The sequence below is a fragment of the Suricata suricatta genome, chromosome 4 (assembly GCF_006229205.1).
Source record: "Suricata suricatta isolate VVHF042 chromosome 4, meerkat_22Aug2017_6uvM2_HiC, whole genome shotgun sequence".
NCBI classification, from domain to species: Eukaryota; Metazoa; Chordata; class Mammalia; order Carnivora; family Herpestidae; genus Suricata; species Suricata suricatta.
Window position 1 is genome coordinate 96,548,871 of NC_043703.1, and position 25,275 is coordinate 96,574,145.

The following is a 25,275-nucleotide window of genomic DNA, read 5'->3' on the forward strand; positions in this document are numbered from 1 at the left end:
TATTTCAGTATCCCCAGATCCTAGCAGAGAATTTCATGTTATAGAAAGTGCTCAATAGATGTGCTTAGATCTGTGACCATTTTTTCTACGGACTCATCTTTGTTCATATTCTCCCCCTTGTGTCAAGTGTTGTCCCTGTTTCTCTTTGTCCAGGTAAGGTCCACCTCACTCCCAACATTTCCATTTAGCCAGCCCACGTTTTAGCAATGCATTTATCCATTCTAGAATTATTTGAGTATGAAGTATGAGTATAAAGTACCAAGTACTATTTTAAGCACTTGTGATAGGTCACAGAATAAAACAGACAATTCCCTGGGTCTTGAGAATCATTCTCCCAATGGAAAAGGAAACTCTTTTGAGGACAGAGACCCAATCATTTTATTTTCCCCATTTCTCACAGTGTTTTGCCCATAGCAAATGTACAATGAATAACAGTCTCAGACTTGAATAATTTACTATGCAAATATATTCCTAATTCCCAGGAGAGTCCTTAGCACAAAGCCTTTCTGTTTTTGCACAAGTAATTCCTGAAAGGTAGAATGATGCTTTCATAGCACTTCTCATTTCCTACTCACAGTGTCCCAGGACAGAAGCAGAGGTATTCCGTCTCCTACACAGTGTTAAGGATCAGTTAGATGGAATTCACTAAAGTTAAATCATAGTAGTTTTTAGCAAAAAGAAATTTTCTATTAGGAAATGTAGAAATGAAAGGTGGAAGAGTCAACCTCATGAAAGGTTAGCCTCACTGTCAAGGATGATCTTTTGTGTCTCTGACACACCAAGACTCTAGACTACAACCTGCTATCTTGGAAAAATCACAGGCTTATCATTTCATGAATTTTTTTGTCAACAGCATCTCAAATTTGCACTATCTTTAAATAGCGGAAACATGTATTTTCCTGGGTTATTCAGAATGTCCTATATTCTACTTCATAAAAAGTGTTCCTTTCAAAGTCTGATCATTCATTGAAGGTATACAAAGGTTTCCTCTTTGAAGCTGCAGCCTTTATAAAGTTTTATAGGTGTGCTGGTCACATGTATTACCATGAACCAGTACAGGATGTAGGCCTGCTGAAGAGTGACTTATAAGGAAAATAGGACTAAAGTTGCTCTGTATCAGTTCTTCCTCATCTTTACAATTTGTTATATTGAGGACATCTGAATATATTAATTGATCTCATGTACCCTCTAAAATATTTGAAATGGAAGTAACAAATGCATGTGAATGTGAAGACACTCAAATTTGACTATTTCATTCAATATTGAGGGACTGCATGATACAATTTCTGGATAGCAGGACAAGGGTTTTAAGTGATACAAGCTTGAATCCTTTTTTTTTCTTAATTTTTTAATGTTTATTTATTTTTGAGAGACAGAGAGACAGAGCATGAGCAGGGAAAGGGCAGAGACAGAAGGGGACACAGAATCTGAAACAGGCTCTAGGCTCCGAGCTGTCAGCACAGAGCCCAACATGGGGCCTGAACTCATGGACCGGGAGATCATGACCTGAGCTGAAGTCAGCCACTTAATGGACTGAGCCACCCAGGCGCCCCTTGAATTCTTATTCTAACTAACATGTGAACATGGGCATAGTTCTTTACCTTTGATACAGCTTTTGTAAAATAGATGTCAGTATTCTTATTATGGAAGGATGGTATAATGGGAAAAAGAAAATTTATATAAAAACTGAGCCCATAGTAGGTGCTCAATTAGTAGTTGTAATCTTGATCATATTAACAATTATGCACCCCTAATTATATTACTGTATTTTAATCACCAAAAGGCATTTATTTAAATACCACTAGTTATTACATTTAGCATTTAGCTAAGTGAGTTACATAGGCATGATCCCTACACCAGTGCAATTTTCAGCCTAAGACATATTTGATATAAATAGATATTTGAAAGGAGCTATAAATAAATAGCAATGCAAACATGAGAGAAACAAATAGCTCAAGTCTTTGCCTTGTGTTTGAGGATTAATTCAAAGTTTCCCTTCTCAAAAGAGGAAGACAGCCCATTAATCAGATTTCTTATTCCAAGTTCTTCCTTTTTATACAACTTGGCAGGGTAGGTCTTTGGCTGAAATATAGCTTAAGATTAGTGTGTTGAGACTGAGCTGTAGGCTACGTTTTAGAAGAACCTTAAACATGAGTAAAAAGAGGTCGGAGGTTGGGGAAGAGAAAAGTAAGGATATAGTGACAATGGGTCACAGATCCTTGGAGCTCTAGGTGCCTTGACGATGGGGTAAACAAAACTTTTCATTTTATAGCAAGGAAACTGAAGCTTACAAATCTGAAGTGACTTGCTCAAGGTCACATGCTGGGATCCAGCTGAAGAGTGGTCACGTAGTGATCATTCTTTGTGAGTTAAGGTAAGTAAACATGAAGAAATTACTAGATATACCATATGTGTCAATGAGAAGGAAAATTATCTGAGGAATTCCTAGTGACCTGAGATCACATTTATTTAGCAGGTAGTAAGGGTAGGTAAAGATGTGGAATGTTTTAGGCGATAAAAAGGAAGAATATATTATCTTCCATAAATGGCATATTTTTTAATGGCATTTCTGACAGTGGTTGAGTTGCTGTAACTTTCTTCCAGAGTACAATTCTTCTGCAGAGAAGAATAATACTTTATTTCCAAATCTATGCCAATTATCAGAGTATTAGTCCAAAGAATGCCACAGGATAAGCATAGAGGGATGTGCACTTGGGCGTAGTCATTGTCCTCATACTGCAGGAAGAATTTTGCCTTGAACTAGATTTTTCACAGCATGAATAGTGTAAATGGGAACTTTTCAAACATTCTTAAGATTGCCAGCCAGCTGAGGAGGCTGATAATCATAATGAAAATTTGTGTTATTTCTTTAAATCACTATGTCAGAAACATCCAAGATGATATTGAAACTGTTTCATAAATCTAGTTATGATGTTTTACTTACAAAAATTCTTAGACAGAGCTTCCTTTATTCCATTAAATAAAGTTTTGTGTTATCTGAAAAGCACAGAACTAAGAAGATGACCTTAGAGATCCATGAGTCTAACAGTCTTCAAACCCAAGTATGTATCAGAATCACCTAGAAGCCCTTAAAATACAGATTTCTGGGACCCACCCTCTACTTTCTAACTCAGGAGGTCTTAAATATGAGAATGGAGATTCCTAACAATTTCACAGGTTATGTTGACACTGCTGGTCCAGCAGTAACCATCTGGGAACCATGGGCAGTCCAGCCCTTTCATTTTCCTACTCTTTTTTGATTAGCGTAGACAAATTCTAACATTCTTGGAAATTATTTTTTAAACTTTTTTCTCAACCCCTCTAACCACCCAAGTAAGTTCTATTTCTGATGCTGTCAATCTAGACTTGGCAGACCTATTCTGATCAGGTAGCCTGTGAGGTAAACAATACTCATGATCCTAGTACTACACTGGTTTTAGACAAGTTCACTTAAATACTGAACCAGGACAATTAGGTCAAATAAGCCTCTTGAAATTGGTAGTTGTATATACAAATGCTATACTTATCATACTTAATATGGCAAAGGTAAAACAACAAGAATATTTTGAATTCCATCTATGTAACACCAAATGGGCATTTAGTATTTCTGGAGTTGTTGCAAAGGAAACATTTAGAGAATTCTTCAAGGATGCTGGTGGACTAAATCAGGGCACACAAGTGATAGGCTATTATAAAAGAAATAGTATCATTTTACCCCAGAGAGCTCATGTTATTGCTAGAAAAATACCCCAATATTGCAAAGTCTTATTAAAGCTTAGATAAAAAAGATCAAATAAGCAGTGTAGCATTTCATAATGATGTGATTATTCCTGCAGGTATCAGCTAATTAATGAGAGGAAAGTAAATTGAACAAAAAACAGTTACCTTGAAAAACCAAAGTCCCAGAATTTGTTAAACTTAATGTAATGTACAGTGCCAACTTAAGCAGAATTTGAAAAAAAAAATAGAATGTAATGTTTTTAAATCTCTCTTCCATGGTATGTGGGCATGCGCATGCACACCACTCACCCACAGTCCCCTCGACAAATATACAGATCTATACTTTCTTTTGAGCTACACGAGACTAATTCCACATGGATCTTTACAATCAGGAATAAAGAGAATGAAAACGTATTTACGGTAATGGGATAAAACAACATCCCCTTCCCAGATGCTACAGATGTTATATAATAACATATAAATAGATATAAAATGTATATAGTATATACGGTGATTATTATATACATTATATATATGGTGGGTGTTGTATAATATATAGGGTGATGTATATATTATATATACTTAAATATATGTATTTAAAATTATATGTCTATATCATATATTATATATATTTAAAAAGAACTATAAGGATGGGCACTCACATCAGTTAATTTGTAAATTATGGACTTTAGGTGATTACAATGTGTCAATATAGGCTCATCAATTGTAACAAATGTACTAACCTGGTGAATGATGTTGGGGGAGATGAATTTTCTTGGACAGAGTGGAAGTTGAGGAGAACGATCCAGATGAGGGACTCCCTCAGTGATCAGAGATAAAGGCAAAGAGGGCATTGAGTGACTATACTGGTGTGTCTGTACATAAGTGTATTAAGGAATGAATGTCTGAGCACAGGAGGGATAAAGCATGCTGCATAGTTGTTGTGTTAGTTGAGCAAGACAGTGGAGAACTTTAAATTATGAATGGAAGAATGCAGAACGCCAAAGAAATGAATGTCAATAGAACCTACTGGTATCAGAAAAGGGAATATTGGGGTTCGGGAGACTGGAATTACCAGGTGACCTAAAAATAAAAAATGATAGGGGTGCCTGGGTGGCTTAGTCAGTTAAGTGACCAACTTTGGCTCAGGTCATGATCTCATGGTTCATGGGTTCGAGCCCCGCATCAGCCTCTATGCTGACAGCTCAGAGCCTGGAGCCTGCTTCAGACTGTGTGTGTGTGTGTGTGTGTGGTGTGTGTGGTGTGTGTGTGTGTGTGTGTGTGTGTGTGTGTGTGTATGTCTGCCCCTCCCCCACTCATGCTGTGTGTGTCTCTCTCATAAATAAATAAATATTAAACTCATTAAAAATAAAGTCACAAATAATATCTTGTATTAAAGACCTACTCCATTTGGTTTTACACCAATATAGCCTGTAGGGACTAAGCTAAAAACAGTTATCCTTATGTAGCAGCGAATTCCGGAAGGCAGGCTGCATTCACAACTCATGCAGCAGCCCCTCATACTGCACTCCATAGATTGATTTTCGTTCCATCATTTTTAGAACCTTACGTTTTTATCTTCTGTACTTCAACAACACTGAATGTGCTTCCAGGTTTTGATTTACAAAATCATTGTCACTGTCAATAAAAGGAACATGCTCAACACAGCAAAATCGAGTTTAATTACTTCTGTGATGTCTCCTGTGGCTGAGAGGAAATGGCATTACTCTGACACTTTCCTGTTTCTAATTTAGTAAAATCGGAGACCTAGGAGAGTGGAGTCATGATTGATGTCATGGAAGATGGACCCCTTAGTCCTAGCAACACTGCCTCACTCTGAGGGTGTGATGATTCCAGGAAGCCAGATCCGTGATTCTGGATTCCTCCTAGTGAGCATTCCGGTGGAAACATGGCTGGGGGATGTAATGCAGCATGTCATGACCTGAGGAAGCATTGGAAATATATCCCAAGGTCTACTTTTACCCAGGACCATTCCCAAAGTCAGTATTGCCTTCAGCTCCTGGAATCCAGATGAGGCCTTGAAAGCTTTCCAACAGGAGAAGCCAAATATCAAAATATACACTGTGCCATGGGAGTGAAGAAACCAAGCAAAATGTATTCTTTATTTTCTGCTACATATTCCATCTGTTTCTCTCTCTAAAGGGTCATATGTTATATATTTATAAGAAGCATTCACACCTACGCGAACACAGTTTCCTCTGTCCCCGTCAAACGCAGCCTCCTCCTTGCTTGCGACCCATTTTTTTTAAATATCCTTCTGTATCAGCTCATCCTTTTATGAAACTTGTTTCATTCTGAAATCATTTCAAGTTAAGAAACGCCTTTGTACCTTCCTATCTCACCAAATCCTGGGGAGATTAAGCCTCAGGCTCTACAGGCCATTTTCTGAGAGATGTGAATTTAGATCATTAGGGTCATTAAAATCATACACTCCATAATACCCAGAGCTAACAGATCATCCTTGTACTTTATGCTGCTGTAGAATGCTACCAGAGAAGTAACAATGTCTAACAGCACTGAGCTGCAGAGGAGACTATAATTCCTCCCCATAAAAGAATCCTACACTTTTTAATTGCTATAGTAAATCTCATTAAAGACACAGAATGCTTTGTTCAGGGAAGGAAAAGGGATCACTGGTAAAGGTGCATTTTCCTCACAGTAATATTTTTTTGCTTTATGACTAGAATTATTCCTAAATGCAAGCACAACGTTATTTTTATCATGACCTTTTTCTGGACTCTGCACATTTCCCCTGAGCTTTCTTTCCCTTCTCTGCAAATACAAGGGGCCTTTTAGTCTTTACCATTAATCTCATAGTGACTTTTCATGATCTGGACTTCATGCATTCTCTTGTGCTCCCCTCAAGTGCTTTCCAAAAAACATTCAAATACTGCACTGCTAATCTCTGACTTCATTATTTTTTTGTGTGTGTTCTTTCTGCCTCTACAACAATATAGAGAGAAAACAGAGATGTAATCAACATAATGAAACACTCAGTGCACATTCACTGGTCAGCAAAATTCTGAATCTGACCTGCTCATTTCCCATAACATACATTGTGAATCAGATACAAGGAGAAGAACCATGGTAAATATTTTGCCTGATTTCATTATCAATGGTTAAATTATTATCTTTGAGAAACTCAGGCTGTCATAGAAAAATTATAGAAAATTCCCATCTCTCTTTCATAATTAGCACCTTTTTTATAACAGAACTGGAAGTTAATGACAGTATGCACCTTAGACAGCTATGAATTGTTAACCCATCTTTAGAAGTGGCAACTGAACAGTGGAGGGGAGGAGCAGGTTTCATGCTTAATATTCAATATAAGAATGAGATGAAAATGGGAAAAAAATATGCAGTGTTAACTGCCAGTCACTACTAACTTCTGTAAGAATTTTGCATCTGGGAAATTTCAACAGCATCTACACTGAACCAACCCCTCTTGGAAAGGAATTGTGGTATAAATAAGAATTTGAGCTTGGAGTTAGACAGACCTACATTCATATCTGCCTGTGTAAATTATTAGCCATTTTAGCCCAAAGAAGTTATTTAAATGTCCATATCTAAGTCTTTCTATTTGTGAATTGAAAATAATAAAATTTTTTGAAGTCTGAAAAGGTAAGGTGTATAAAATGTAAACAGAATACATATAATGCCTGTTAATTATGTCACCAACATTAAAATATGTTGGTGTGATCTACATAAAAATATTCTGTAGTCCTTATGCACCAGCTAGATGTATCCGCAGTAACAGAGCATATAGAAAACCTGCCTGATCCAACCATTTCCTTCCAAATTCAATCATAATTACATTCTTTTTTTTTTTAATGTTTTATTTATTTTTGATACAGAGAGAGACAGAGCATGAGAGGGGGAGGGGCAGAGAGAGAAGGAGACACAGAACTGGATGCAGGCTCCAGGCTCTGAGCTAGCGGCCAGCACAGAGCCTGATGCAGGGCTCGAACCCACTGACGTGAGATCTGACCTGAGCTGAAGTTGGAGGCTTAACCAACTGAGCCACCCAGGCACCCCATAATTACATTCTTTTAAAATAAAATATTTATTTCACAAAGTCTAGACTACTTTTGATCTTATATTCTTTTAAAATAAAATATATATTTAGTGAGGTCTAAACTAATTTTGATCTGATACGCCTTTATTTTTTAAAAAATATTTAAAATGTTTATTTTTGAGAGGGAGGGAGAGAGCGCGTGAGCGAGCGTGAGAGAGTGATCACAAGCAGGGGAGGGGCAGAGAGAGAAGGAGACACAGGAGCTGAAGCTCCAGGCTCTGAGCTGTCAGCACATTGCCTGACATGGGGCTCAAACTCGCAAACCATGAGATCATGACTTGAACCGAAGTCTGACGCTTTACTTACTGAGCCACCCAGGTGCTCCTGATACACCTTTTTAAAAACCTACCCAGGACAGTCTCTTCAACAAATAGTATTGGGAAAACTGGACAGCTATGTGCAAAAGAATAAAACTGGACCACTTTCTTACACCATACACAAAAATAAATTCAAAATAGATGAAAAACCTAACTGTGAGACATGAAACCATCAAAATCGTAGTGAACACAGGAAGTAACCTCTTTGACTTCGGCTATAGCAACTACTTACTAGATACGTCTCTGGAGGTAAGGGAAACAAAAGCAAAAATGAACTATTGGGACTTCATCAAGATAAAAAACTTTTGTGCAGCAAAGAATACAGTCAACAAAACTAAAAGGCAACCAGTGGAATAGAAGATATTTGCAGACAGCATATCTGATAAAGAATTAGCTTCCAAAATATGTAAGAATTTATAAAACTCAACACTCAAAAACCAAATAATCCAGTTAAAAAATGGGCAGAAGACATGGATATATTTCCAAAAAAGACATACAGAAAGCTATTAAACACATGAAAAGATGCTTGACCTCACTCATCATCAGGGAAATATAAATCAAAAATACAATGAGAGGTCACCTCACACTAGTCAGAATGGCTCAAATTAACAACACAGGAAACAACAGGTGAGGATGTGGAGAAAGGGGAACCACCTTACACTTTTTTGTGGGAATGCAAACTGGTGCAGCTACTCTGGAAAAAAGTTAAAAGTAGAACTACCCTATGCTCCATCAATTGCACTACTAGGTATTTACCCAAAGGATTCAAAAATGCTGATTTGAAGGGATACATGCACCCTGATATTTATAGCAGCATTATCAATAAGAGCCAAATTATGGAAACAGCCCAAACATCGAGTGACTGATGAGTAGATAAAGAAGATGTGTTATATGTACACAATGGAATATTAGCCACAAAAAATGAAATCTTGCCATTTGCAACAATGTGGGTAGAACTAAAAAGTATTATGCTAAGCTAAGTCAATCAGAGGAAGACAAATATCATAGATTTCACTCATATGTAGAATTTAAGGAATAAAACAGATAAACATGGCGGGGGAGAACAATCCAAAAAACAGAATATTAACTATGGAGAACAAACGGAGGGTGGCTGGAGGGGGGGGGTGCGTGGGGGGAATGTATTAAATAAATGATGGGAATCAAGGAGTACCTGTGTTGTCATGAGCACTGGGTGTTGTATGTAAATGATGAATCACTAAATTCTACATCTGAAACTGATATTACCTTACATGTTAACTGGAATGTAAATAAAAATTTGGAGGCAGAAAAAAAATTAAAAAAAAAATAAAAACATACCCATGATAATCTGATTATATAAAGTTTGAGAATTATTTAACATTTTGCTGTATTCACACATCTTCTTGATTAACAGATGGATACTAAATTATTTATTGTTGATATGTATTTAGTATTAAACAAGATTCGGAGAATTCACCCTGATTACTTCATTTTGTTCAAAGAGTTTTCAGTGTATCAGTTCTGGGGAGGTAAAAGCCATTTAAAAAAAGTAAATCTAAACTTCAAGCTTCAAAAATTCATACCTTAGATTTAGACAGGCTCTCTACCCTATCCTGGGCCCTGCACATGCTGTGTTGCCCCAGCTGGAAAGAAAAGTGACAAACCTGAGCACAATACACTCACAGAGACAGGACAATTATTCAGACACAGACTAGGGTCATAGAGCTTTTTGAAATATAATCGAGTGGAAGCTGAAATCACTGTAATCCCTTAAGGATAGTTAACCAAGGTGCCTGGCATAAACTTCTTTCAACGGAGCCCTACTCTAGTTGGCTTCTGGTGAGATATCATAGTATTACCTCAGTAATGCAAGCAACAAAGGCGTTATTTATATAACACCAGCATGATGAGCAATGACATCAGAGCCAAATGAAGGTCTACCCAGTCAGAACATTTAAGTGCCCCAGAAAAATTACAGAGCCCCAGCAGTGGGAAAAATTCACCTTTGCCTTCCTTCATGACTTCTGGCATCAAACCAACACCATTTACAAAGAGTAAAGAGCTATTTACCTGCTGAACAATACGGAGGACTAATCTGGATCATTCAAGTACAACAATGTTCTATACCGCTGTTTTCGGGGGTTTTCTCCACACTTGAATTTTCTTATACAGATAAACCTTAAAAATGTCATTTAACTGCTCAATTGTAATATGAAAAGACCAATGTCTTTTATGTATTTACTTTTATGATGTCTATTACCAACAAGAACAAAGATACATTTATATGAAATAGGAGACAGTATTTCTATCATGACGTGCATTTCTCTGTCATATATGTGCTTTGCTTTCCTTTTTGTCTTTTATTGCATTTTATGACCAGTGTGTGAACAATATTTTAACTCTTTATGGTTTAACCTAAGATAGGTCTGACCCTGATTCCCCATAGATAATTTTTCTATGGTATTATCTTTAAATACTACTTACGGATTGCTTTAAACACTTTAAAGGCTGCCATTTAGAAACTCTTGAATGATCCAAGGTTAGTAAGATTCCTCATACAGTGAGAATCTGGTTGTGGACGGAGCTAATGGCTAAATTTTATTCATCCCTAAATGGTACTGGCAACAAATCAGCTCACAGCTTAATACTACTGGCAGCTCTAAATGGGACAGAAATAATGTGACTTTGATCCAGCTATTTTTATATGTGTTATGATTCACTTCCAGTACTTCTGATAGTGATGCTCACATACTGGATATTGAAGTCTCTTGTCAAACCACAAAAAAAGTGAGAAACAAAGCTGAAGGTATTTTTAAATGTCATGGTAACAAGGCAAAGTCAAATCTTGTTTCAGTGGACATTTCTAATTCTCATACAAAAGACATGAAAAATTCCTAACAGAAACATTTTCTTCTGGCAAATTATAGAATTCTGAAAATAGGCTTTTAATGGCAGGGACCATTCCCTACTAGCACCAAAATAATAGCAGTATGATGTATTATTCCCTTATGGTAACAGACACCATTGAGGCTAAAGTGTAATTTGGCACACAATTCTGTACTAATGTAATGTGACAATGTTATTATGTTCACTATTTTCCATGTGACCATAGCCATATTCATCTTCTCCAATCTGACATTAAATTAGCTAATACAGTTATATTCTATTCTGTAACACAGGGTGAAAGCAGAGAAAGGATTATTATATAGCACAAGGGTTTGATGGTGGTGTGTGTGTGTGTGTGTGTGTGTGTGTGCACGCGCGCACACACACACAAGCATGAACAGGTGATATTTTGAGTTTATATAGTGGCTGTAAAGTAAACTCTTAGCAGAGACCTGGCACATATCAAGCACTCAGTAAGTGGTTACATGGAAGAAAAAGTTGACAAAAAGCTACAATATATGATAGATTAGAAAAATGGTTCCTCTAAGATTTCAGAAGAGGGGAAAGCCCAGGCTTAGCTCGGAAGATTAGAGAAGTTTCAATGAGATGAAACAGTTAAGTAGAGATTGAAAATGAAATTATATTTCTCCAAGCAGATATAGTAAAAGGAATTCATTCCAGGTGGAATGAGAGCATTCCCCCGGAGGATAAATTAGCATAAGCAATGGTGAGGAAATTGGGAAAGTGTAACGTTGTTCAGAAAGCCATAAGTAAGTTAATTGGCAGTAACATGCCATATGGACAAGGTTCTGCAATGGATAAGGATGAAAATGAAAGCTAGGGTCAGACCACAGAGGTCCATGAACTCCAACTCCAAAATGATGAATTTGGAGACTATCGTTAACTACCAAGTATGTACTAGAACTCCTCATGCAAGATTCATGCATCTAGTCAGCAAAGATGTAGTAAGTTACCACTGTTACCAATTATATGTAATATGATGTACAAAACACTGGGGTTATGAGTGAAAAAAGAGGAATATTTCCTGGGAGAAGCATGTGGCCTTAAATATAATCTTACAGGGAGGTAAGACCAAACCTAAATAATATAAGGCCAGAAAGTGATGGCTGATAAAATAGCATCAACCATGCTCTATGGCAGAGGAGGAGAAATATTGCCACTGATTAGGAGAATCAGGAAGAACTGGTGATATTAAACTAGGGAGAATAGGAAGAAAGAACAAAATTAATAAGGAAGCATAGGGTGTGGTTTGAGGAGAAAGGGATAATAAATGGGAAAACTTAACCAGAAAATTACTACAAAAAGCCAAAAAATATAGTATCCATATGGAAGAATAGAGCAGAGTACACCGTACTACCCTAAACACAAACACACAGCAATTGCTTTTCTCAATGAGTAGGTCATTTACATGGCAACTTTCCAGGCAAAAAAAGGGATTCATAAACATTTTTCTTTAAAAGTAGCCTTTGGCATCATTTTGCGTAAGTGCCTCTTTTTTGAAAGATTCCTTTAAGTTCATTAATTAGTATGATTTACCCAAGATTATACTTACAAACTAAAAAGTATTCCCATGTTTCCATTGTTAATTATATCTTCAGGCTACCATAAATACAACTTTCTAGTTACTCTAACCCGTTCTATGAAATTTATCAGAGAGATGATATTCAGGAAGTCTGTTTTGGAAATAGTGTGTCTTCTTTGCAATGTCTGTATTCTTTGTCCTTTTTTAAAAGCTTTATTTCTATTTTCCTTTTTTTTTGGTTTGTTTTTGTTTTTATTTGTTTGTTTTTCTATGGAGTTGAAGACTGCTGTCATAGAATTTATGGGTATATACCTAAACTACAGATAGAAATTTCTTTAAGAAATGAAATGTTCTAAACGGCTTTATTTTAAAAAAAAAGTCAGAAAAAGATTTTGTTAAAATCCCAGGATTCACATTAATTCAATAAGCAACCTGTTTGTTTTTTTTCTGCCAGTATTACTTCCTTGTCCCTGCTCCCTTTTGCCTATGATTCTTTCATTTTGTACAGCTCCTTGCAGTGCCTTTCTGTCTTCTAGATTGGATGCTGCCCAATTTGAATCTACTTGTCCTTAAATAAACTCTTAAAATTTTTACAATGGTTCAGTTTATCTTTTAACAAAGATAATGGTGACTGTTGTTTCTTTTACAAATTTGAGTTGATATGAAAATAAGATGTGCTTTTAAATATTGATTTACACCTATGGATCCTCACCACCAAAACTCCATGCACAAACCAGTAAAGTATTTCACATTTCCAAAAAAACCCATTAAGAGGCAATGATTTAATCAAAATGTGTATATTCTGAGAACCCTGCAAAGTAATTTTAATGCTGATTTGTGCAAGAGGCATATCAGGATACACATTTATTGAATGACATTTACCTTATTCACAAGAAAATAACAAATAGCCTTATCATTATCATCACCACTACTATCACTCAAGAGCAGCATTCAAATAATTTTCAGTAAAATGATGTGAAGACAGCATGATGGGTAGGAATTTCATGTTCTGTTAGGAATTTCTAGCAAATACATACAGAAAATTATATTCTTCAAATTTAACTGGAATATGAGGCTATACAATCTGACACAACCAAATGGCATCTATTTTGTAAAACATGGAAACTAGATTAAGTTTGGCAGAGAAAGTTCTTTAGCAAAATGAAAAACATTTTTATGCAATAAAAGCTCTCTCAACTACCACCTGTAGTCATACATCTGTCAGGACCATATTCAGGATTAAAGATTTACCATAATAAAATCATAACAAACTATCAGTCTTCTTGTTGTCCTTGAAAATATATTTATGTTCCTCTCTATGAGGTAGAAGCAAATGCAAGAGGATATAATTCTGGGCACACATGTACATATATTTATTACAATCATATAAAAGTTTTGTATTTGCTTTGCTTTAGGTTTATGTAAGTACATAAATTATTTATTGAGTCTTCACTTAAGGTTATTTATAGACTCCCAAATATGGTTATTTTGTGTGTGTGTGTAAATATATGATGGATGCATGTTCATTCCTTCAAGTTTGCTGTAGCTCTATGGAACACATCTCTGGTAGGATGGAGACAAAATATTTCCCCATCTTTGTTGGTGTGATATTTACAGGTCTCTTCCAAGTATGGTTTTACTTTGTAATAATTGCTTATTATTCCTGTATTTAATTTCTGAATAGAAAACCTGATGATAGCTGGGGCTGTACCACATCACTAATCTCAGTTCAAAGGAATATTTTAGGTTGACCTCATGTTCATTATTGCAATGCACACGCATACTTACAGATACAGAGTCTCGAACAGAGAAAGATCAAAGTGAAAAAACTCTAGTCTTTAAATCCATGCGCAAGCCCAGCCTTCTCCTAGAAGCCCAAACCTTCAATCACTGCATTCCCCCACCCCATCATCCTAGAGCTTTTTCTTAACTGTCGCTTTTATGATATACATCATTCTATTTTACAAGCAGGAGGCTTTGTCAGAAAAGTTTTCTCAGGATAGTGAAATGTATTGTTTTGTAGAAAATGCTTTTATTATTTTGATGAAGTGCTGTAAAACACAATCTATTTGAAAATTAGGAAACAGGACTTCATCCTATATACCAGTTAATTCAGTCTTAAAATTCTCACTGCAATCATACCAATTAGATTAGGTACCAGCTGATACTCCATGATATAATGTGAACGCTGTGTCTCTTAGTCATGCGATAAACAATACAATTGTGAGACTAAAGGGAAAAAAATCCACAGGTGCTTAGAATATAAGAGAGACTACTTGAAGGACAACGTTTAAACATACTGTTTTTAAAATAAAAGGCGGATATTGGTTTAAGAAAGATATAGAAAGAGAAACATAATGAAATGTGTCACCTTTCATGAAAATTATAGCCCTCAACCTGTAATCTTCTGGAATTAAAGATTATTTAATATAAAGCAGTAAGAAGTCTCTTTCAAAAACTGGAGGAGGATTGCCATATATAGGAAATGAAAAAAAAAGGAATTTCAACAAGGTGACCATTAGCAATTAAAAAAATACAGTAAACAGTTGCAAACCAAAGGCTTACCATCATCACAGCATTTAGCGAAAGGCATCCGGGATTAATACTTTAGTATTAATACTTTCTGTAAAACCAACTGCTCCTCATTATGATGGTTTAACTTACGGATAATATATATACAGACTCACAGTAACCGGAAGCAACGATGACTATCTGAGTCCGTACTCAGAGGGTACTTACGGTCATTGCAGAGGGGCCCACTGAAGGACGTCATGCTGCAGTCACAGCTGAAGCCATCCCACTGCTGCAAGCACACACCTTGATTGGAGCAGGAGTCCTCCTGGCAGGTTGTGCTGGGTCCTGCAAAAATAATCCAAAAGAAACTTGGGTTCTTTAAAAAAATCCGCAAATGTTTTATACATGAGCGAGGTCACATATAGTAGTTGCCAACACCTCAAATTACATGACCAAACCAGTTTTGAAAGTCCTAGTTCACACACCTGAATTAGGAACAGAGAAGCTGTAATATGAAGGTTTTCTGAAGTTTCAGATATAGAACAAAATACATTATGATAGTAAACTAAACCAACAAATAGTAAAAGCAAGCACTTAGCTTCTAGTATGATCATGGTAGCAAGTAATCTTATTCCATCATCAGTAATTCTCTATCACCATTTGTATTTTAGAAAAATGCATGGATCTCCTTAACTTCTGACCAATGAATAGAGACACCATGAGAAATGGAGATTAGAGCTTTATGAAATTGAGATAAAGATTGGCAAAATAACTGAAGAGAGTTATGCAAAAATGCCCTAGAAGCTTCCAGAAGTTTCCCTGCACAAGCTATGGATAAAGTTGTGGTTGTTGGGTGTTTTGGATAGGTATGTTGGCAAGTATCAATTCACATGCGTTAACAATTTCATGCAGTTAAACATAAAATGAAGAAGGTCTGTAGAAATGACATGCCCCCATTTAACATACAAGTAAAAGGAATTCTAGTCTATTTCTAAAGAATCATAACTAGAACACTGGAAAACAAAGAACTAAAAAAAGATGATCAAAGCACTAGAGGCAATCACTATACAAACATATTCAAGACTGAAAGCCTTTATGCAGACTATGCTACAAAACGAGGCTTCTTGCACAATGTTCAAGAAGGGGAGAGAGTAAATCTAAACCCAAACAATAGTTACTGAAAGACATAAAGAAAATGTCATTTTGGGGTTTCCACTGTGTATTACGGGGTTTCAGTCTTGTTTTTACACACAGGGCTATCTACCTTGCAAGTCAGCTTTCATCAATGCAACTTTGTCAGCAAAATAAAAAAAAAAAAGCAAAATATATTAAATGTTAGTAAGCAATACCAAAATGGGGCAAACACAGAACGTTCAGATTCAAAAGCATGCTGCTGTAAAGGGGGAGAAAAAATGCTATGTAGAGCAAACAAATTAATACTAACAGCCATAAATCTTAAGAGAAGCCAAAAATGAGAAAGCAGTAATTTATTAGAATTTTACTATATATGTATATATAATGGTTAATTGAGCTGATGACATGTAATGAAAGAAATTAAAATAGCTTCTGTATTTTTTTCTCTCTTGGATAGATATGAATGCATTACCAAAGGAATTGCATTGCTTATTTGGAACATGTGGCATCATTTGTCATGTGCAGATACAGTGTAGACTGTGGTCATTAGCAGATCAATGATCCCTTTTCATTTCTTTTTCCCTTCTACATCTTTTTATCTTGCAATTGCAATGAAGGCTTAAGACTGTAATGCCAGACATTCAACGCCAACAGCTGGATTTCAGAGTGACACCAAACTATCAAAATGTACTATATATATATTATTTGGGTGGCTGAGAGAACTAAGGGATGGAAGAACAAAATAGCAGCCTAATTCCTCTTACAAAAAATCCCTTTGCAAGATTTCAACGTTGGGCATATACTACTTAAGGATTTCAGAGCGATGTCAGTATTTTCTCCATCTTCTTAATTCCCTTCACCTCTTCGAAACTGCCCTGGGAATATTTATTACAATAGAACCTGACTAAAAAAGGACTATCTTAGCGAATGGTAAAATGGGATGTAGTCAATCTAAACAGCTTTAGAGGAAAAAACTAAAGATGTTTTCTAGTAAACACGATTTTTGAGGTTTTATGAAAATGTAAAAGTGATACCAGCCCAATTAGGCTCTATGAACACTGGAAGCCTTTGAGGGAACTGCTTTAGTGAATAAATGAGAATTACCTGTAATTAGCCTTTGTGTAAATTGACATTTTCGTGAAACATCTTTTTAAACATGCTCGTTACAATAGTATTTCTATTATAATTTTCTCAGTATTCTTCAGCGAAAGTTATTTAGCCTAACCTATACGAATTTTTGCAAATTAAGAAACCATAACATTATAAGAACTAATTATATAACAACAACAATAGGTATACTAATAGCAATAATAATAGATGTTATCAATAATAATAATAATAATAATAATAATAATAATTTCTCAGGCCTGGAAACCCTGAATAGATGTAATAGTTTTTCTCACCTAGTTCATCAGAGAACTAAGAACCGATAAATTGCTTACTTTTTGTTGTTCTTACAATCTGTGAGAGGTAAGTGGTCTAATGAGCTCTATCCCATGGAGTTAAGAGACTGAAAATAATTATTGTTTGTTTAAAACAAACAGGAGCGCCTGGGTGGCTCAGTCAGTTGAGGGTCTAACTTCAGCTCAGGTCAAGATCTGCGGTTCATGAGTTTGAGCCCCACACTGGGCTCGTTGCTCTCAGTGCAGAGCCTGCTTTGAATCCTCTGTCCCCTTCACATTCTACCCCTGCCTCACTTGTACATTCTCTCTCTCTCTCTCTCTCAAAAATAAATCATTATTATGAAAAAACCAACAACTCTTAAAGCAATACTCCTCCGCACATTCCCTCCTGGGATAAGCGTGGGGGCAGGGAGTGGTGTCCGCCCACTGTGGGTCCGGGGCTGTTTTATCAATATGTAGCTGCTCTCTCTTACTTGCCCAGAACAAGGTAAGAGCAGCAACAGGAATGATTAAGAGCCAGATTACTGTGTTCACTTTTGCTCCTGTAAAAATAATCAGAAACACAATTGCAAAATAATACTAAATTCTAAAAATGATAAAACTACACTCCTAAAACCTAATCTGCCCATATTGTGGAGCGGCAACTCAGAGTACCTGCCAAACTTTTATGTGCGCAGAAAGACATGCTTTATTATTATTATTTTTCATTATCACAACAGTCTTTTTATATTCAGGTCTTATAAGAGAATGTATGCCTCGGTCTGACAAGACACATTTTTCAAAATACTCACCTTCTAGAATAATATTTAAACATGGACAGGCATTTACACAAGAAAAAGCCCTGAATTTATTTTCCCTTTAGTTATGTAATGTTCCTTTTATTTTAACACTGAATAAAATTGGGAACAAGCTGCAAGGACATGTGTATTAAGTGGTTAAGTAAAAGGATATGTCTGAAAATGAAAAGCGAAGGTAAAACTAAAATCTCTGGAAACCAAAGGAACAAGAGAGGAAAGTGTTTTGATGCCTGGACTTTCAAGAATGCAAACTTGGGTTCAAAGCTTCCATCATCCATGTAAGAGCCGTGTGACCTTAAGAAGGTCACCTTGTATCTCTGAAGCTCAATTTATGTATCTTAAAAACAACAGTACTACCTAATTTACAGAGTTTTAAGGATACAATGAAATAGCATATGTAAACTTATTGTCACTAGTGCTAAGTCAATGGTAGCTTTAATAATTAAGTATTTCTGTGGCTTATAACAGATCTGGAGCTGATTTCAGATGCTACGCAGAGTGTCTGAATTAAAATTTTTTTCACTGACTTTATGTATGAAAGTTAATTTGACTTAATATTAACTGAAACTGATTCCTGGTGGATTACCAGTTTCTATTTTCTCTTAGGTAAGTAGGAAAATGCCACCCTAGCAGTAGTTTTCAAAGATTGGTCCTTGGAACAACATCGTCAGCATCATTTTAGCAACATGTTAGAAATGTAAATTCTAGGATCCTGCTGAATCAGCAACCTTGGGGGTAGTGTTCCAGAATTGGGGTTTTAACAATTCTCCAGGTGATTGTGATACTGGCTAAAGTTTGAGAAACATTCATCTAAAGAGACTTGGAAAATGCAAGCTTCCACTCCCAGCTAGCGTGTTACATAAATAAAAGCAGCTATTACCCAATGAAATTAGTTAAAAATGGAAGGCAACAAGTGGTTATTAGGAAAGACCAAAAACTTTTTATATAAAAGGGGCTTAGAGATTTGTGGGTCTTGTTGGGAAAGAATGAGGGAAAATCTTGAAAGGTATTTGGTTATTGACAAATTTATACCACTTTTATTAATATGAAAGTTCAGTGATTCCAATGTGATTTGGATTTCAAGTTCCATAAAACAACTACCATTAGAGAGATAATTCATCAAGCATCTAGCATTCCTAACAATATATGTATCTCATCAATTACGTGTATGACAGGTTTATCTAAGATTATTCCTAGGAATTTCAGAGGATAAAAATAATCATAAATTAAAAGTTCTTCATCTTGGTATTGGAATGAAAAAAATCAGGGATCATGGTGTTGGAATGAAAAACAATCGAGGTAGAAAGGCAAAGACATGGTAACATTCCAAGGATAAAGAAAAAGGGGGTAAAAAGAGGATAAGAATTATTTAAGCTCAGATACTAAGAATCCTAAATAAGGTAAGGAAGGAACCGATGTCATAATCTCCTAATTGATTTCAAATGTTCTAGTAGTACTTTGTTGCCCAAGAGAATGTATAATCATCTTAACCAAGTTGCGTATTAGATTTTAAAAAATAAAACCAAATATCATTTTTGCAAATATCTTTTTTCAGTCCACCTTTCCTTTCATTAGTTTTCCCTATGCCTGCCCACTCATATCATGTATTTGCCAGTGGTAGGGGGTCGTATGTCTGTGTTTGTTTTTCTGTCTTGTGGATGTTTAGCTGTGAACGTGTCTGTCTGCTTCCAGCATCTCTTTGTAGGTGAGAAGTCACTTGCCTAGCAACTTGTAGAAAGGCCTATTTTTGAAAAAAAGTATTTTCAAGTGTTTATAGTACTTTTTAAAATATATTCTCACTGATTAGATCACCTCCAAGAATGAAAGTTATGACCCACATACTTGTATCTACCCACTAGAAAGAGTTTATTCACTTAACAACCTTGTTTCCTTTGGTAAACGGAGAGAACAGTTTCTTTTTGTTTTACAAGACCGTGTTATACCAAAATTTGATATGAATAAAATAAATATAGCAGTAACATTAACAAACATTTCACTGAAGGCTTTTATTAAATAACATTAGCTTCCAGAAGGATTAAAACACAGTTTGAATTTCACCTGACTTTTCAGGGAAATATATACTGCAGAGAGGAAAAAAATGTATTAAAAAAATCTCCATGTGCTTAGGTAATTGCTAAATCTAATGGCATTATTTTGGCTGAGAAGAGATGATTCATAATCTGGGGGATAGAAATTCTCATGTCTTTCTTTGCTCTCCCATATGAAATTTCCTTATGAACCTAAAATTTTCAAAATAGCCCAAACTGTTTTCAACATTAAAGGAGAAGCAGCAATACATTCAGGATAATGTGATTAAATTACATTTATGGAGAGAGAATTGGCTCAAATAATCTGAGGTGTTGAAATGAAAATTATCTAAAATGAAAGTAGCGATCAAAAAGTACTCCCACAGATCTTCATCTGATAGAGAGCACAGACAAACAGAAAGATACTTGAGCACATTTCTCAAGTATGGAATATTATTCCTGGGTAATAAAAGAAAACAATTTTTGCTAAAACAAACTGACGATATGCAGGAGAAACTCTTGCTGCCAGGTAGTTACAAATTGAAAAGTGATTTGACAATGGGTATCTGAACTTTATACTCTTGTTGTAGCCTGCTGATGCAGATTTGAAAAAAACAGTCTCAAGTTGATTGACACTTGCTGGAGTAAATATGTATTTTTTTGTCTAAACAGGGTAACTATTTAATATCTTAAAGCAGACATTGCAGAAATGATTAACCACGAATTAGGCAAACTCAAGAATACACAGGAGCAGAAAATAACAAGATCCATGCACAGAGCTTCCATCTTACATAAGGCATTAATGTAGGTTTGCAAACAGTCCAGAAAATTTAGGATTTATGGTCTGAAAAGTGAAAAACACAAATAAGAATTTCTAAACCCAAGCTGGGGGTGTGGGGGATTGAACAGTTGGCAGAAATAAATTTTGCTGCCTAGAGAGACTTGTTCATATTTATGGGTGGAATTAGAATTACTTAGAGTTTGATAACAAAGATCTAGTACCTTCACATCCTCTCTCAATCTGTCCATTGCAGAAAAGAGCATCTGAGATGAGGTCTGGAAGTCGTCCATTTAAATCAACTGATGCCAGGCAGCCTTGAAAGCCCTCCTTGGCATGGACGAGTTTCGGCAAAGATTTGTATGTTTCTTTAGCCACTCCTCCTATATATAAGTCACCTGTGGAAAAATCAAAGTTTTGGTCACAAAAGTAGCTTGTCATTGCTTTAAACATATAGTAGGAAAGGAGAACAAAGGTTTGGCTTATTTCTCATTAAATTAATAAAACATTCAATTACAATCAGATATTTTCCTAAAATTATACAACAGTAGAAGTACTTGAGTAACATACCAGCATTTAAAGACAGTTTTCCACAGAGAATTGAATGAGCTCAATCTGGTGTGGCCAAGTGGAATGAACATGGGCCATGGAGTTGCATATTCTTGCACTAAAATGCAAGCCTGGTTATATATCAACTCTGCAACTTTTAACTTTTTTGTTTGTCTGTTTCTCTGATCATTAGAAACCTCATTTCTAGAACAGAAATGATAAAATCTATTCTAAAGGTTTTTGTGGGAATTAACTAAAATAATACAGAAAGTATTCACCAGAATAAAAATATGAAGTAGATCCTCAGTCAACCTTCTGCTTAGACATCTCTGGGTCTTTGAGTTAATCAGAAGTTCAACAAATTCTCTCCAGTGTCCACAATTATCTTCTCTACTAGACTTGCCCCTTATCTTTACTGTACCTATTATATTCACTAGCTAGTGAATAGAACCAGACAAGAATAGTCTGCTTACATCCTTTTTCAGGTTTTCTTATTTAGGTGAAGTTATATCACTTTGAATTCTTTATGCTGCTCTAGGATCCATTAACAAGTTACCAATTTTTTTTTTCTAATTTTATTGAAGTTTCTAATGAAACACTTTGCTCTGATATGCCATTTCATGTCTCTAGGTTTGAGATTTTGCCACTTTATGGGCCACTCCTTATAAGGAGAGATTGAAATCTACGTTTGATTGCTTCATTTCCTATCAAAGATAATCCACCATATCTGTATGTCTTTGAGTAGAAGTAATTCACTGACTTTAGTAAACAGTCAATGCAGAAGACAAGGAGGGTGACCCCAAAATTCCATGAAACATCTTCCTGTTTTAACATTCTACTAACATACTCTGTTGAGCTATTTATTTTTCTGATTTTCATCGTCAGTTGGATTTTCTCTCTCACGTTAGCCAACTTTCATGCCATCTGATACCTTTTCCTCAATGTAATACAAAACTCCTACATTTCTAATGTTTATCTGGTCCCTCTGTGTTGTCTTCATGGGACTTGGGATAAAGGAGAACTGATACCTATGTGGATACTCATGCTGTTTGTTGAGTCATGAGTAATTAAGTCCTTGTTCTCTGACCCAGAAATCTTCTGTCTTCTGTCGGCATCCATGAAACAGTAATAAGCTAACCTGCTAGATTGTATGTAGGCTGAAATCAAACCATAGATATGAGTCCTCAATAGTATTGATGAGTGACTTGAGCTTGCTTAAAGTTATTTTGGCATAAAAACTGAGGACTTAGGTTCCTGATCTATGAACTATAGCTCTAAACATTACATTGGAATGCCACTGATTCTGCATGACATGTACTGAAGGTACTGGAAATGTTAACTTCCCCTACCTCTTGAATAAAATAAAACATCTGTTGACTACTAACCATATTCTTAATATTAAAGGGTAGTGTGGTTTTCATCTGAGATGGGATACTGTTTTTGAAATGGCTTATTTATTTCTCCATATTTCCTTTTTCTCCAGTCTTTGCTCTCACGTAAATTCAAAGTCATTGGGTTTTAGTTATCCCAGAGAAAGGATAAGAATCAGAAATCAAAGATATCAAATTATCTTCCTGGATTTCTGCAAATTACCTTTTTGTATAAGTCAAGACTCTTAAAAAGAGTGAAGTAGACAGAATATATAGCCAACTACAAGAAAAGAATAAAGCTTTCCTACTGCACATGGAAGCAGGCAAGAGAGAAAACTGGAGGAGAAGAAATGTGAACACAGTCATTGAATACCAAAAAGAGGACATAGTGCTCTAATTTGAGGGCTGAGCCCTGGTAGAAGGGAAAACTTCAAGTAGGTTTACAGAATTATATTGATTTGTGTGTAGTTCCTCAAGAGAACCTGCAAGTACAAGTGAGATTCTTAGGGAAAAAATAACTGCATGGTAGATATAGACATGCTAAGAACCTAGCCTCACAGAACTTTCCATATTCCAACTGTGGTATGGGAGTTCCCAGAGTTTCATAGAAATAAACAGAAAAAGACTGACCATGATGGGTCATGCACACAAGAATGAAGACGATAGCAATTCAGTGGGCACCCAAGCTATGAATACAGATACTCAAGACAAGCTCTTGTATAATCTCTATCTCCCAAAAGATCAGTACAGTGGACGTCTCCCACCCAATAATTTAGACACAGTCTCAGAGAAATAAGGGGTAAAATTGCCTGAGATTACATTTTCACTAACTCAAAGGATCAGAACTCAAACTAGAAACCAAGGTGAGTTATAGAAAAATAGAGTTACCTTTGGTGGAAATCTGAGATTCTGAACAGACTTATAATGTTACATGTCAAATATCAAGGCAAGAAAATGGTCCCTACGTTCATTTGTTGAACTAAATTTGTTAGAAAATTTCAGCTCTCCTCCAGGCCTATTGAATGTAGTGTTCAAGAACAGAGGGAATAGTTAGATGAAGAATTCTTAGCATTGCTGCAGGCTTTTCGGAGGTACAATTTACACTGCAAGTTATGTATAAGACATTACATATTTGCTAACCTACCTTCATTCTGATGGCAACCTCCTTGAAGAGACAGACTGTGTCTCTATTTTACCTTCTCCTGCAGTGCCTAGTACTGGCCGACAAGCTCAGTTGGCACTCAACACGTGTCGGCCACCTGATGGACTGAGGTCACCGTAGAAAAGAATCAAGAAAGAAGGACTGCTAAGACAACACACGGGGAGAGAGCCGATTCTAAAATGCACTTGCTTCCTTTCCTCCCTCCCTGCCACAATCCGATTTTTTTTTCTGTTGGCAAACATATGTGCCTGAACAACTTTTCAGAGATTACTGCAAAGAAGTAGAAATCTTTCCCTTATGTTATTAAAGAGCAGGAAATATCGATTCAAGCAGTGCAGGGTACAAGTTTCAAACATATACTAAGGTGGATAAGTAGGGAATGCATTCTCATTTTCATTACTGAAGCTGCACTTAGCACCACCACTTCGTACTGTCTTTATAACCTCTTTATATAGTAGATAGTGGTCCAAAGTCCTCTGGTGAGTTGCCCCATGAAGAGAACAAAGGAAACCCTTAAGTGGCCTGAGCCCCTTATAACATTAACACTTCATCAAAGATGCAGCTTCTCCTTTCGATCCTTGAGGTGATGGAAGTTAAAATGACCCATTAGCACTAATGGGATCTTGTAGGCAAAATCCTGCACATGGGAAGGAGGATATGCTTTTTAATGACCCTATGTGTGAACAAGAGCCCGGATGGACATCTAATAAGAGCCAGGTTCCTATGGACTTGAAGCCACTCTGTTACCCCTTTTTCAAGCTACGAAGGGCTGATTTTTATTCATATTCTTTAAGTAGGCCATGTATGCAACTGATAAGGCAATGATGGAATTGGGGCATTTTTAGCAGAAGATGCTGAGAACATGTATAAAGTCAGATAACCTCAAACATTTGGAAAGTATTTTTGAAAAGAAATCTCAAAATCCTCTCTCTCTCTCTCTCTCTCTCTCTCTCTCATGGAATGGTGCCAGGTGACATCACAAATATCCATAGTCTAGTAG

General features: G+C 36.1%; 1 protein-coding gene across 11 annotated transcripts in view; it reads right to left on the reverse strand.

The window, feature by feature from the left end:
• The window catches only part of NRXN1 (neurexin 1), a 1,090,776-nt gene that overhangs the window by 504,229 nt on the left and 561,272 nt on the right, over positions 1-25,275 (reverse strand). For 7 of the 11 annotated variants that reach the window (XM_029937337.1, XM_029937334.1, XM_029937332.1 and 4 more), the window contains 2 exons: positions 21,419-21,592; positions 15,281-15,400 (listed from right to left, as the gene is read on the reverse strand). In XM_029937337.1, the coding sequence (XP_029793197.1) occupies positions 15,281-15,400; positions 21,419-21,592 (294 nt within the window). Of the gene's footprint in view, positions 1-15,280; positions 15,401-16,319; positions 16,347-21,418; positions 21,593-25,275 lie in introns of all 11 variants that reach the window. The other 4 variants (XM_029937329.1, XM_029937335.1, XM_029937328.1 and 1 more) reach the window with 1 other exon arrangement.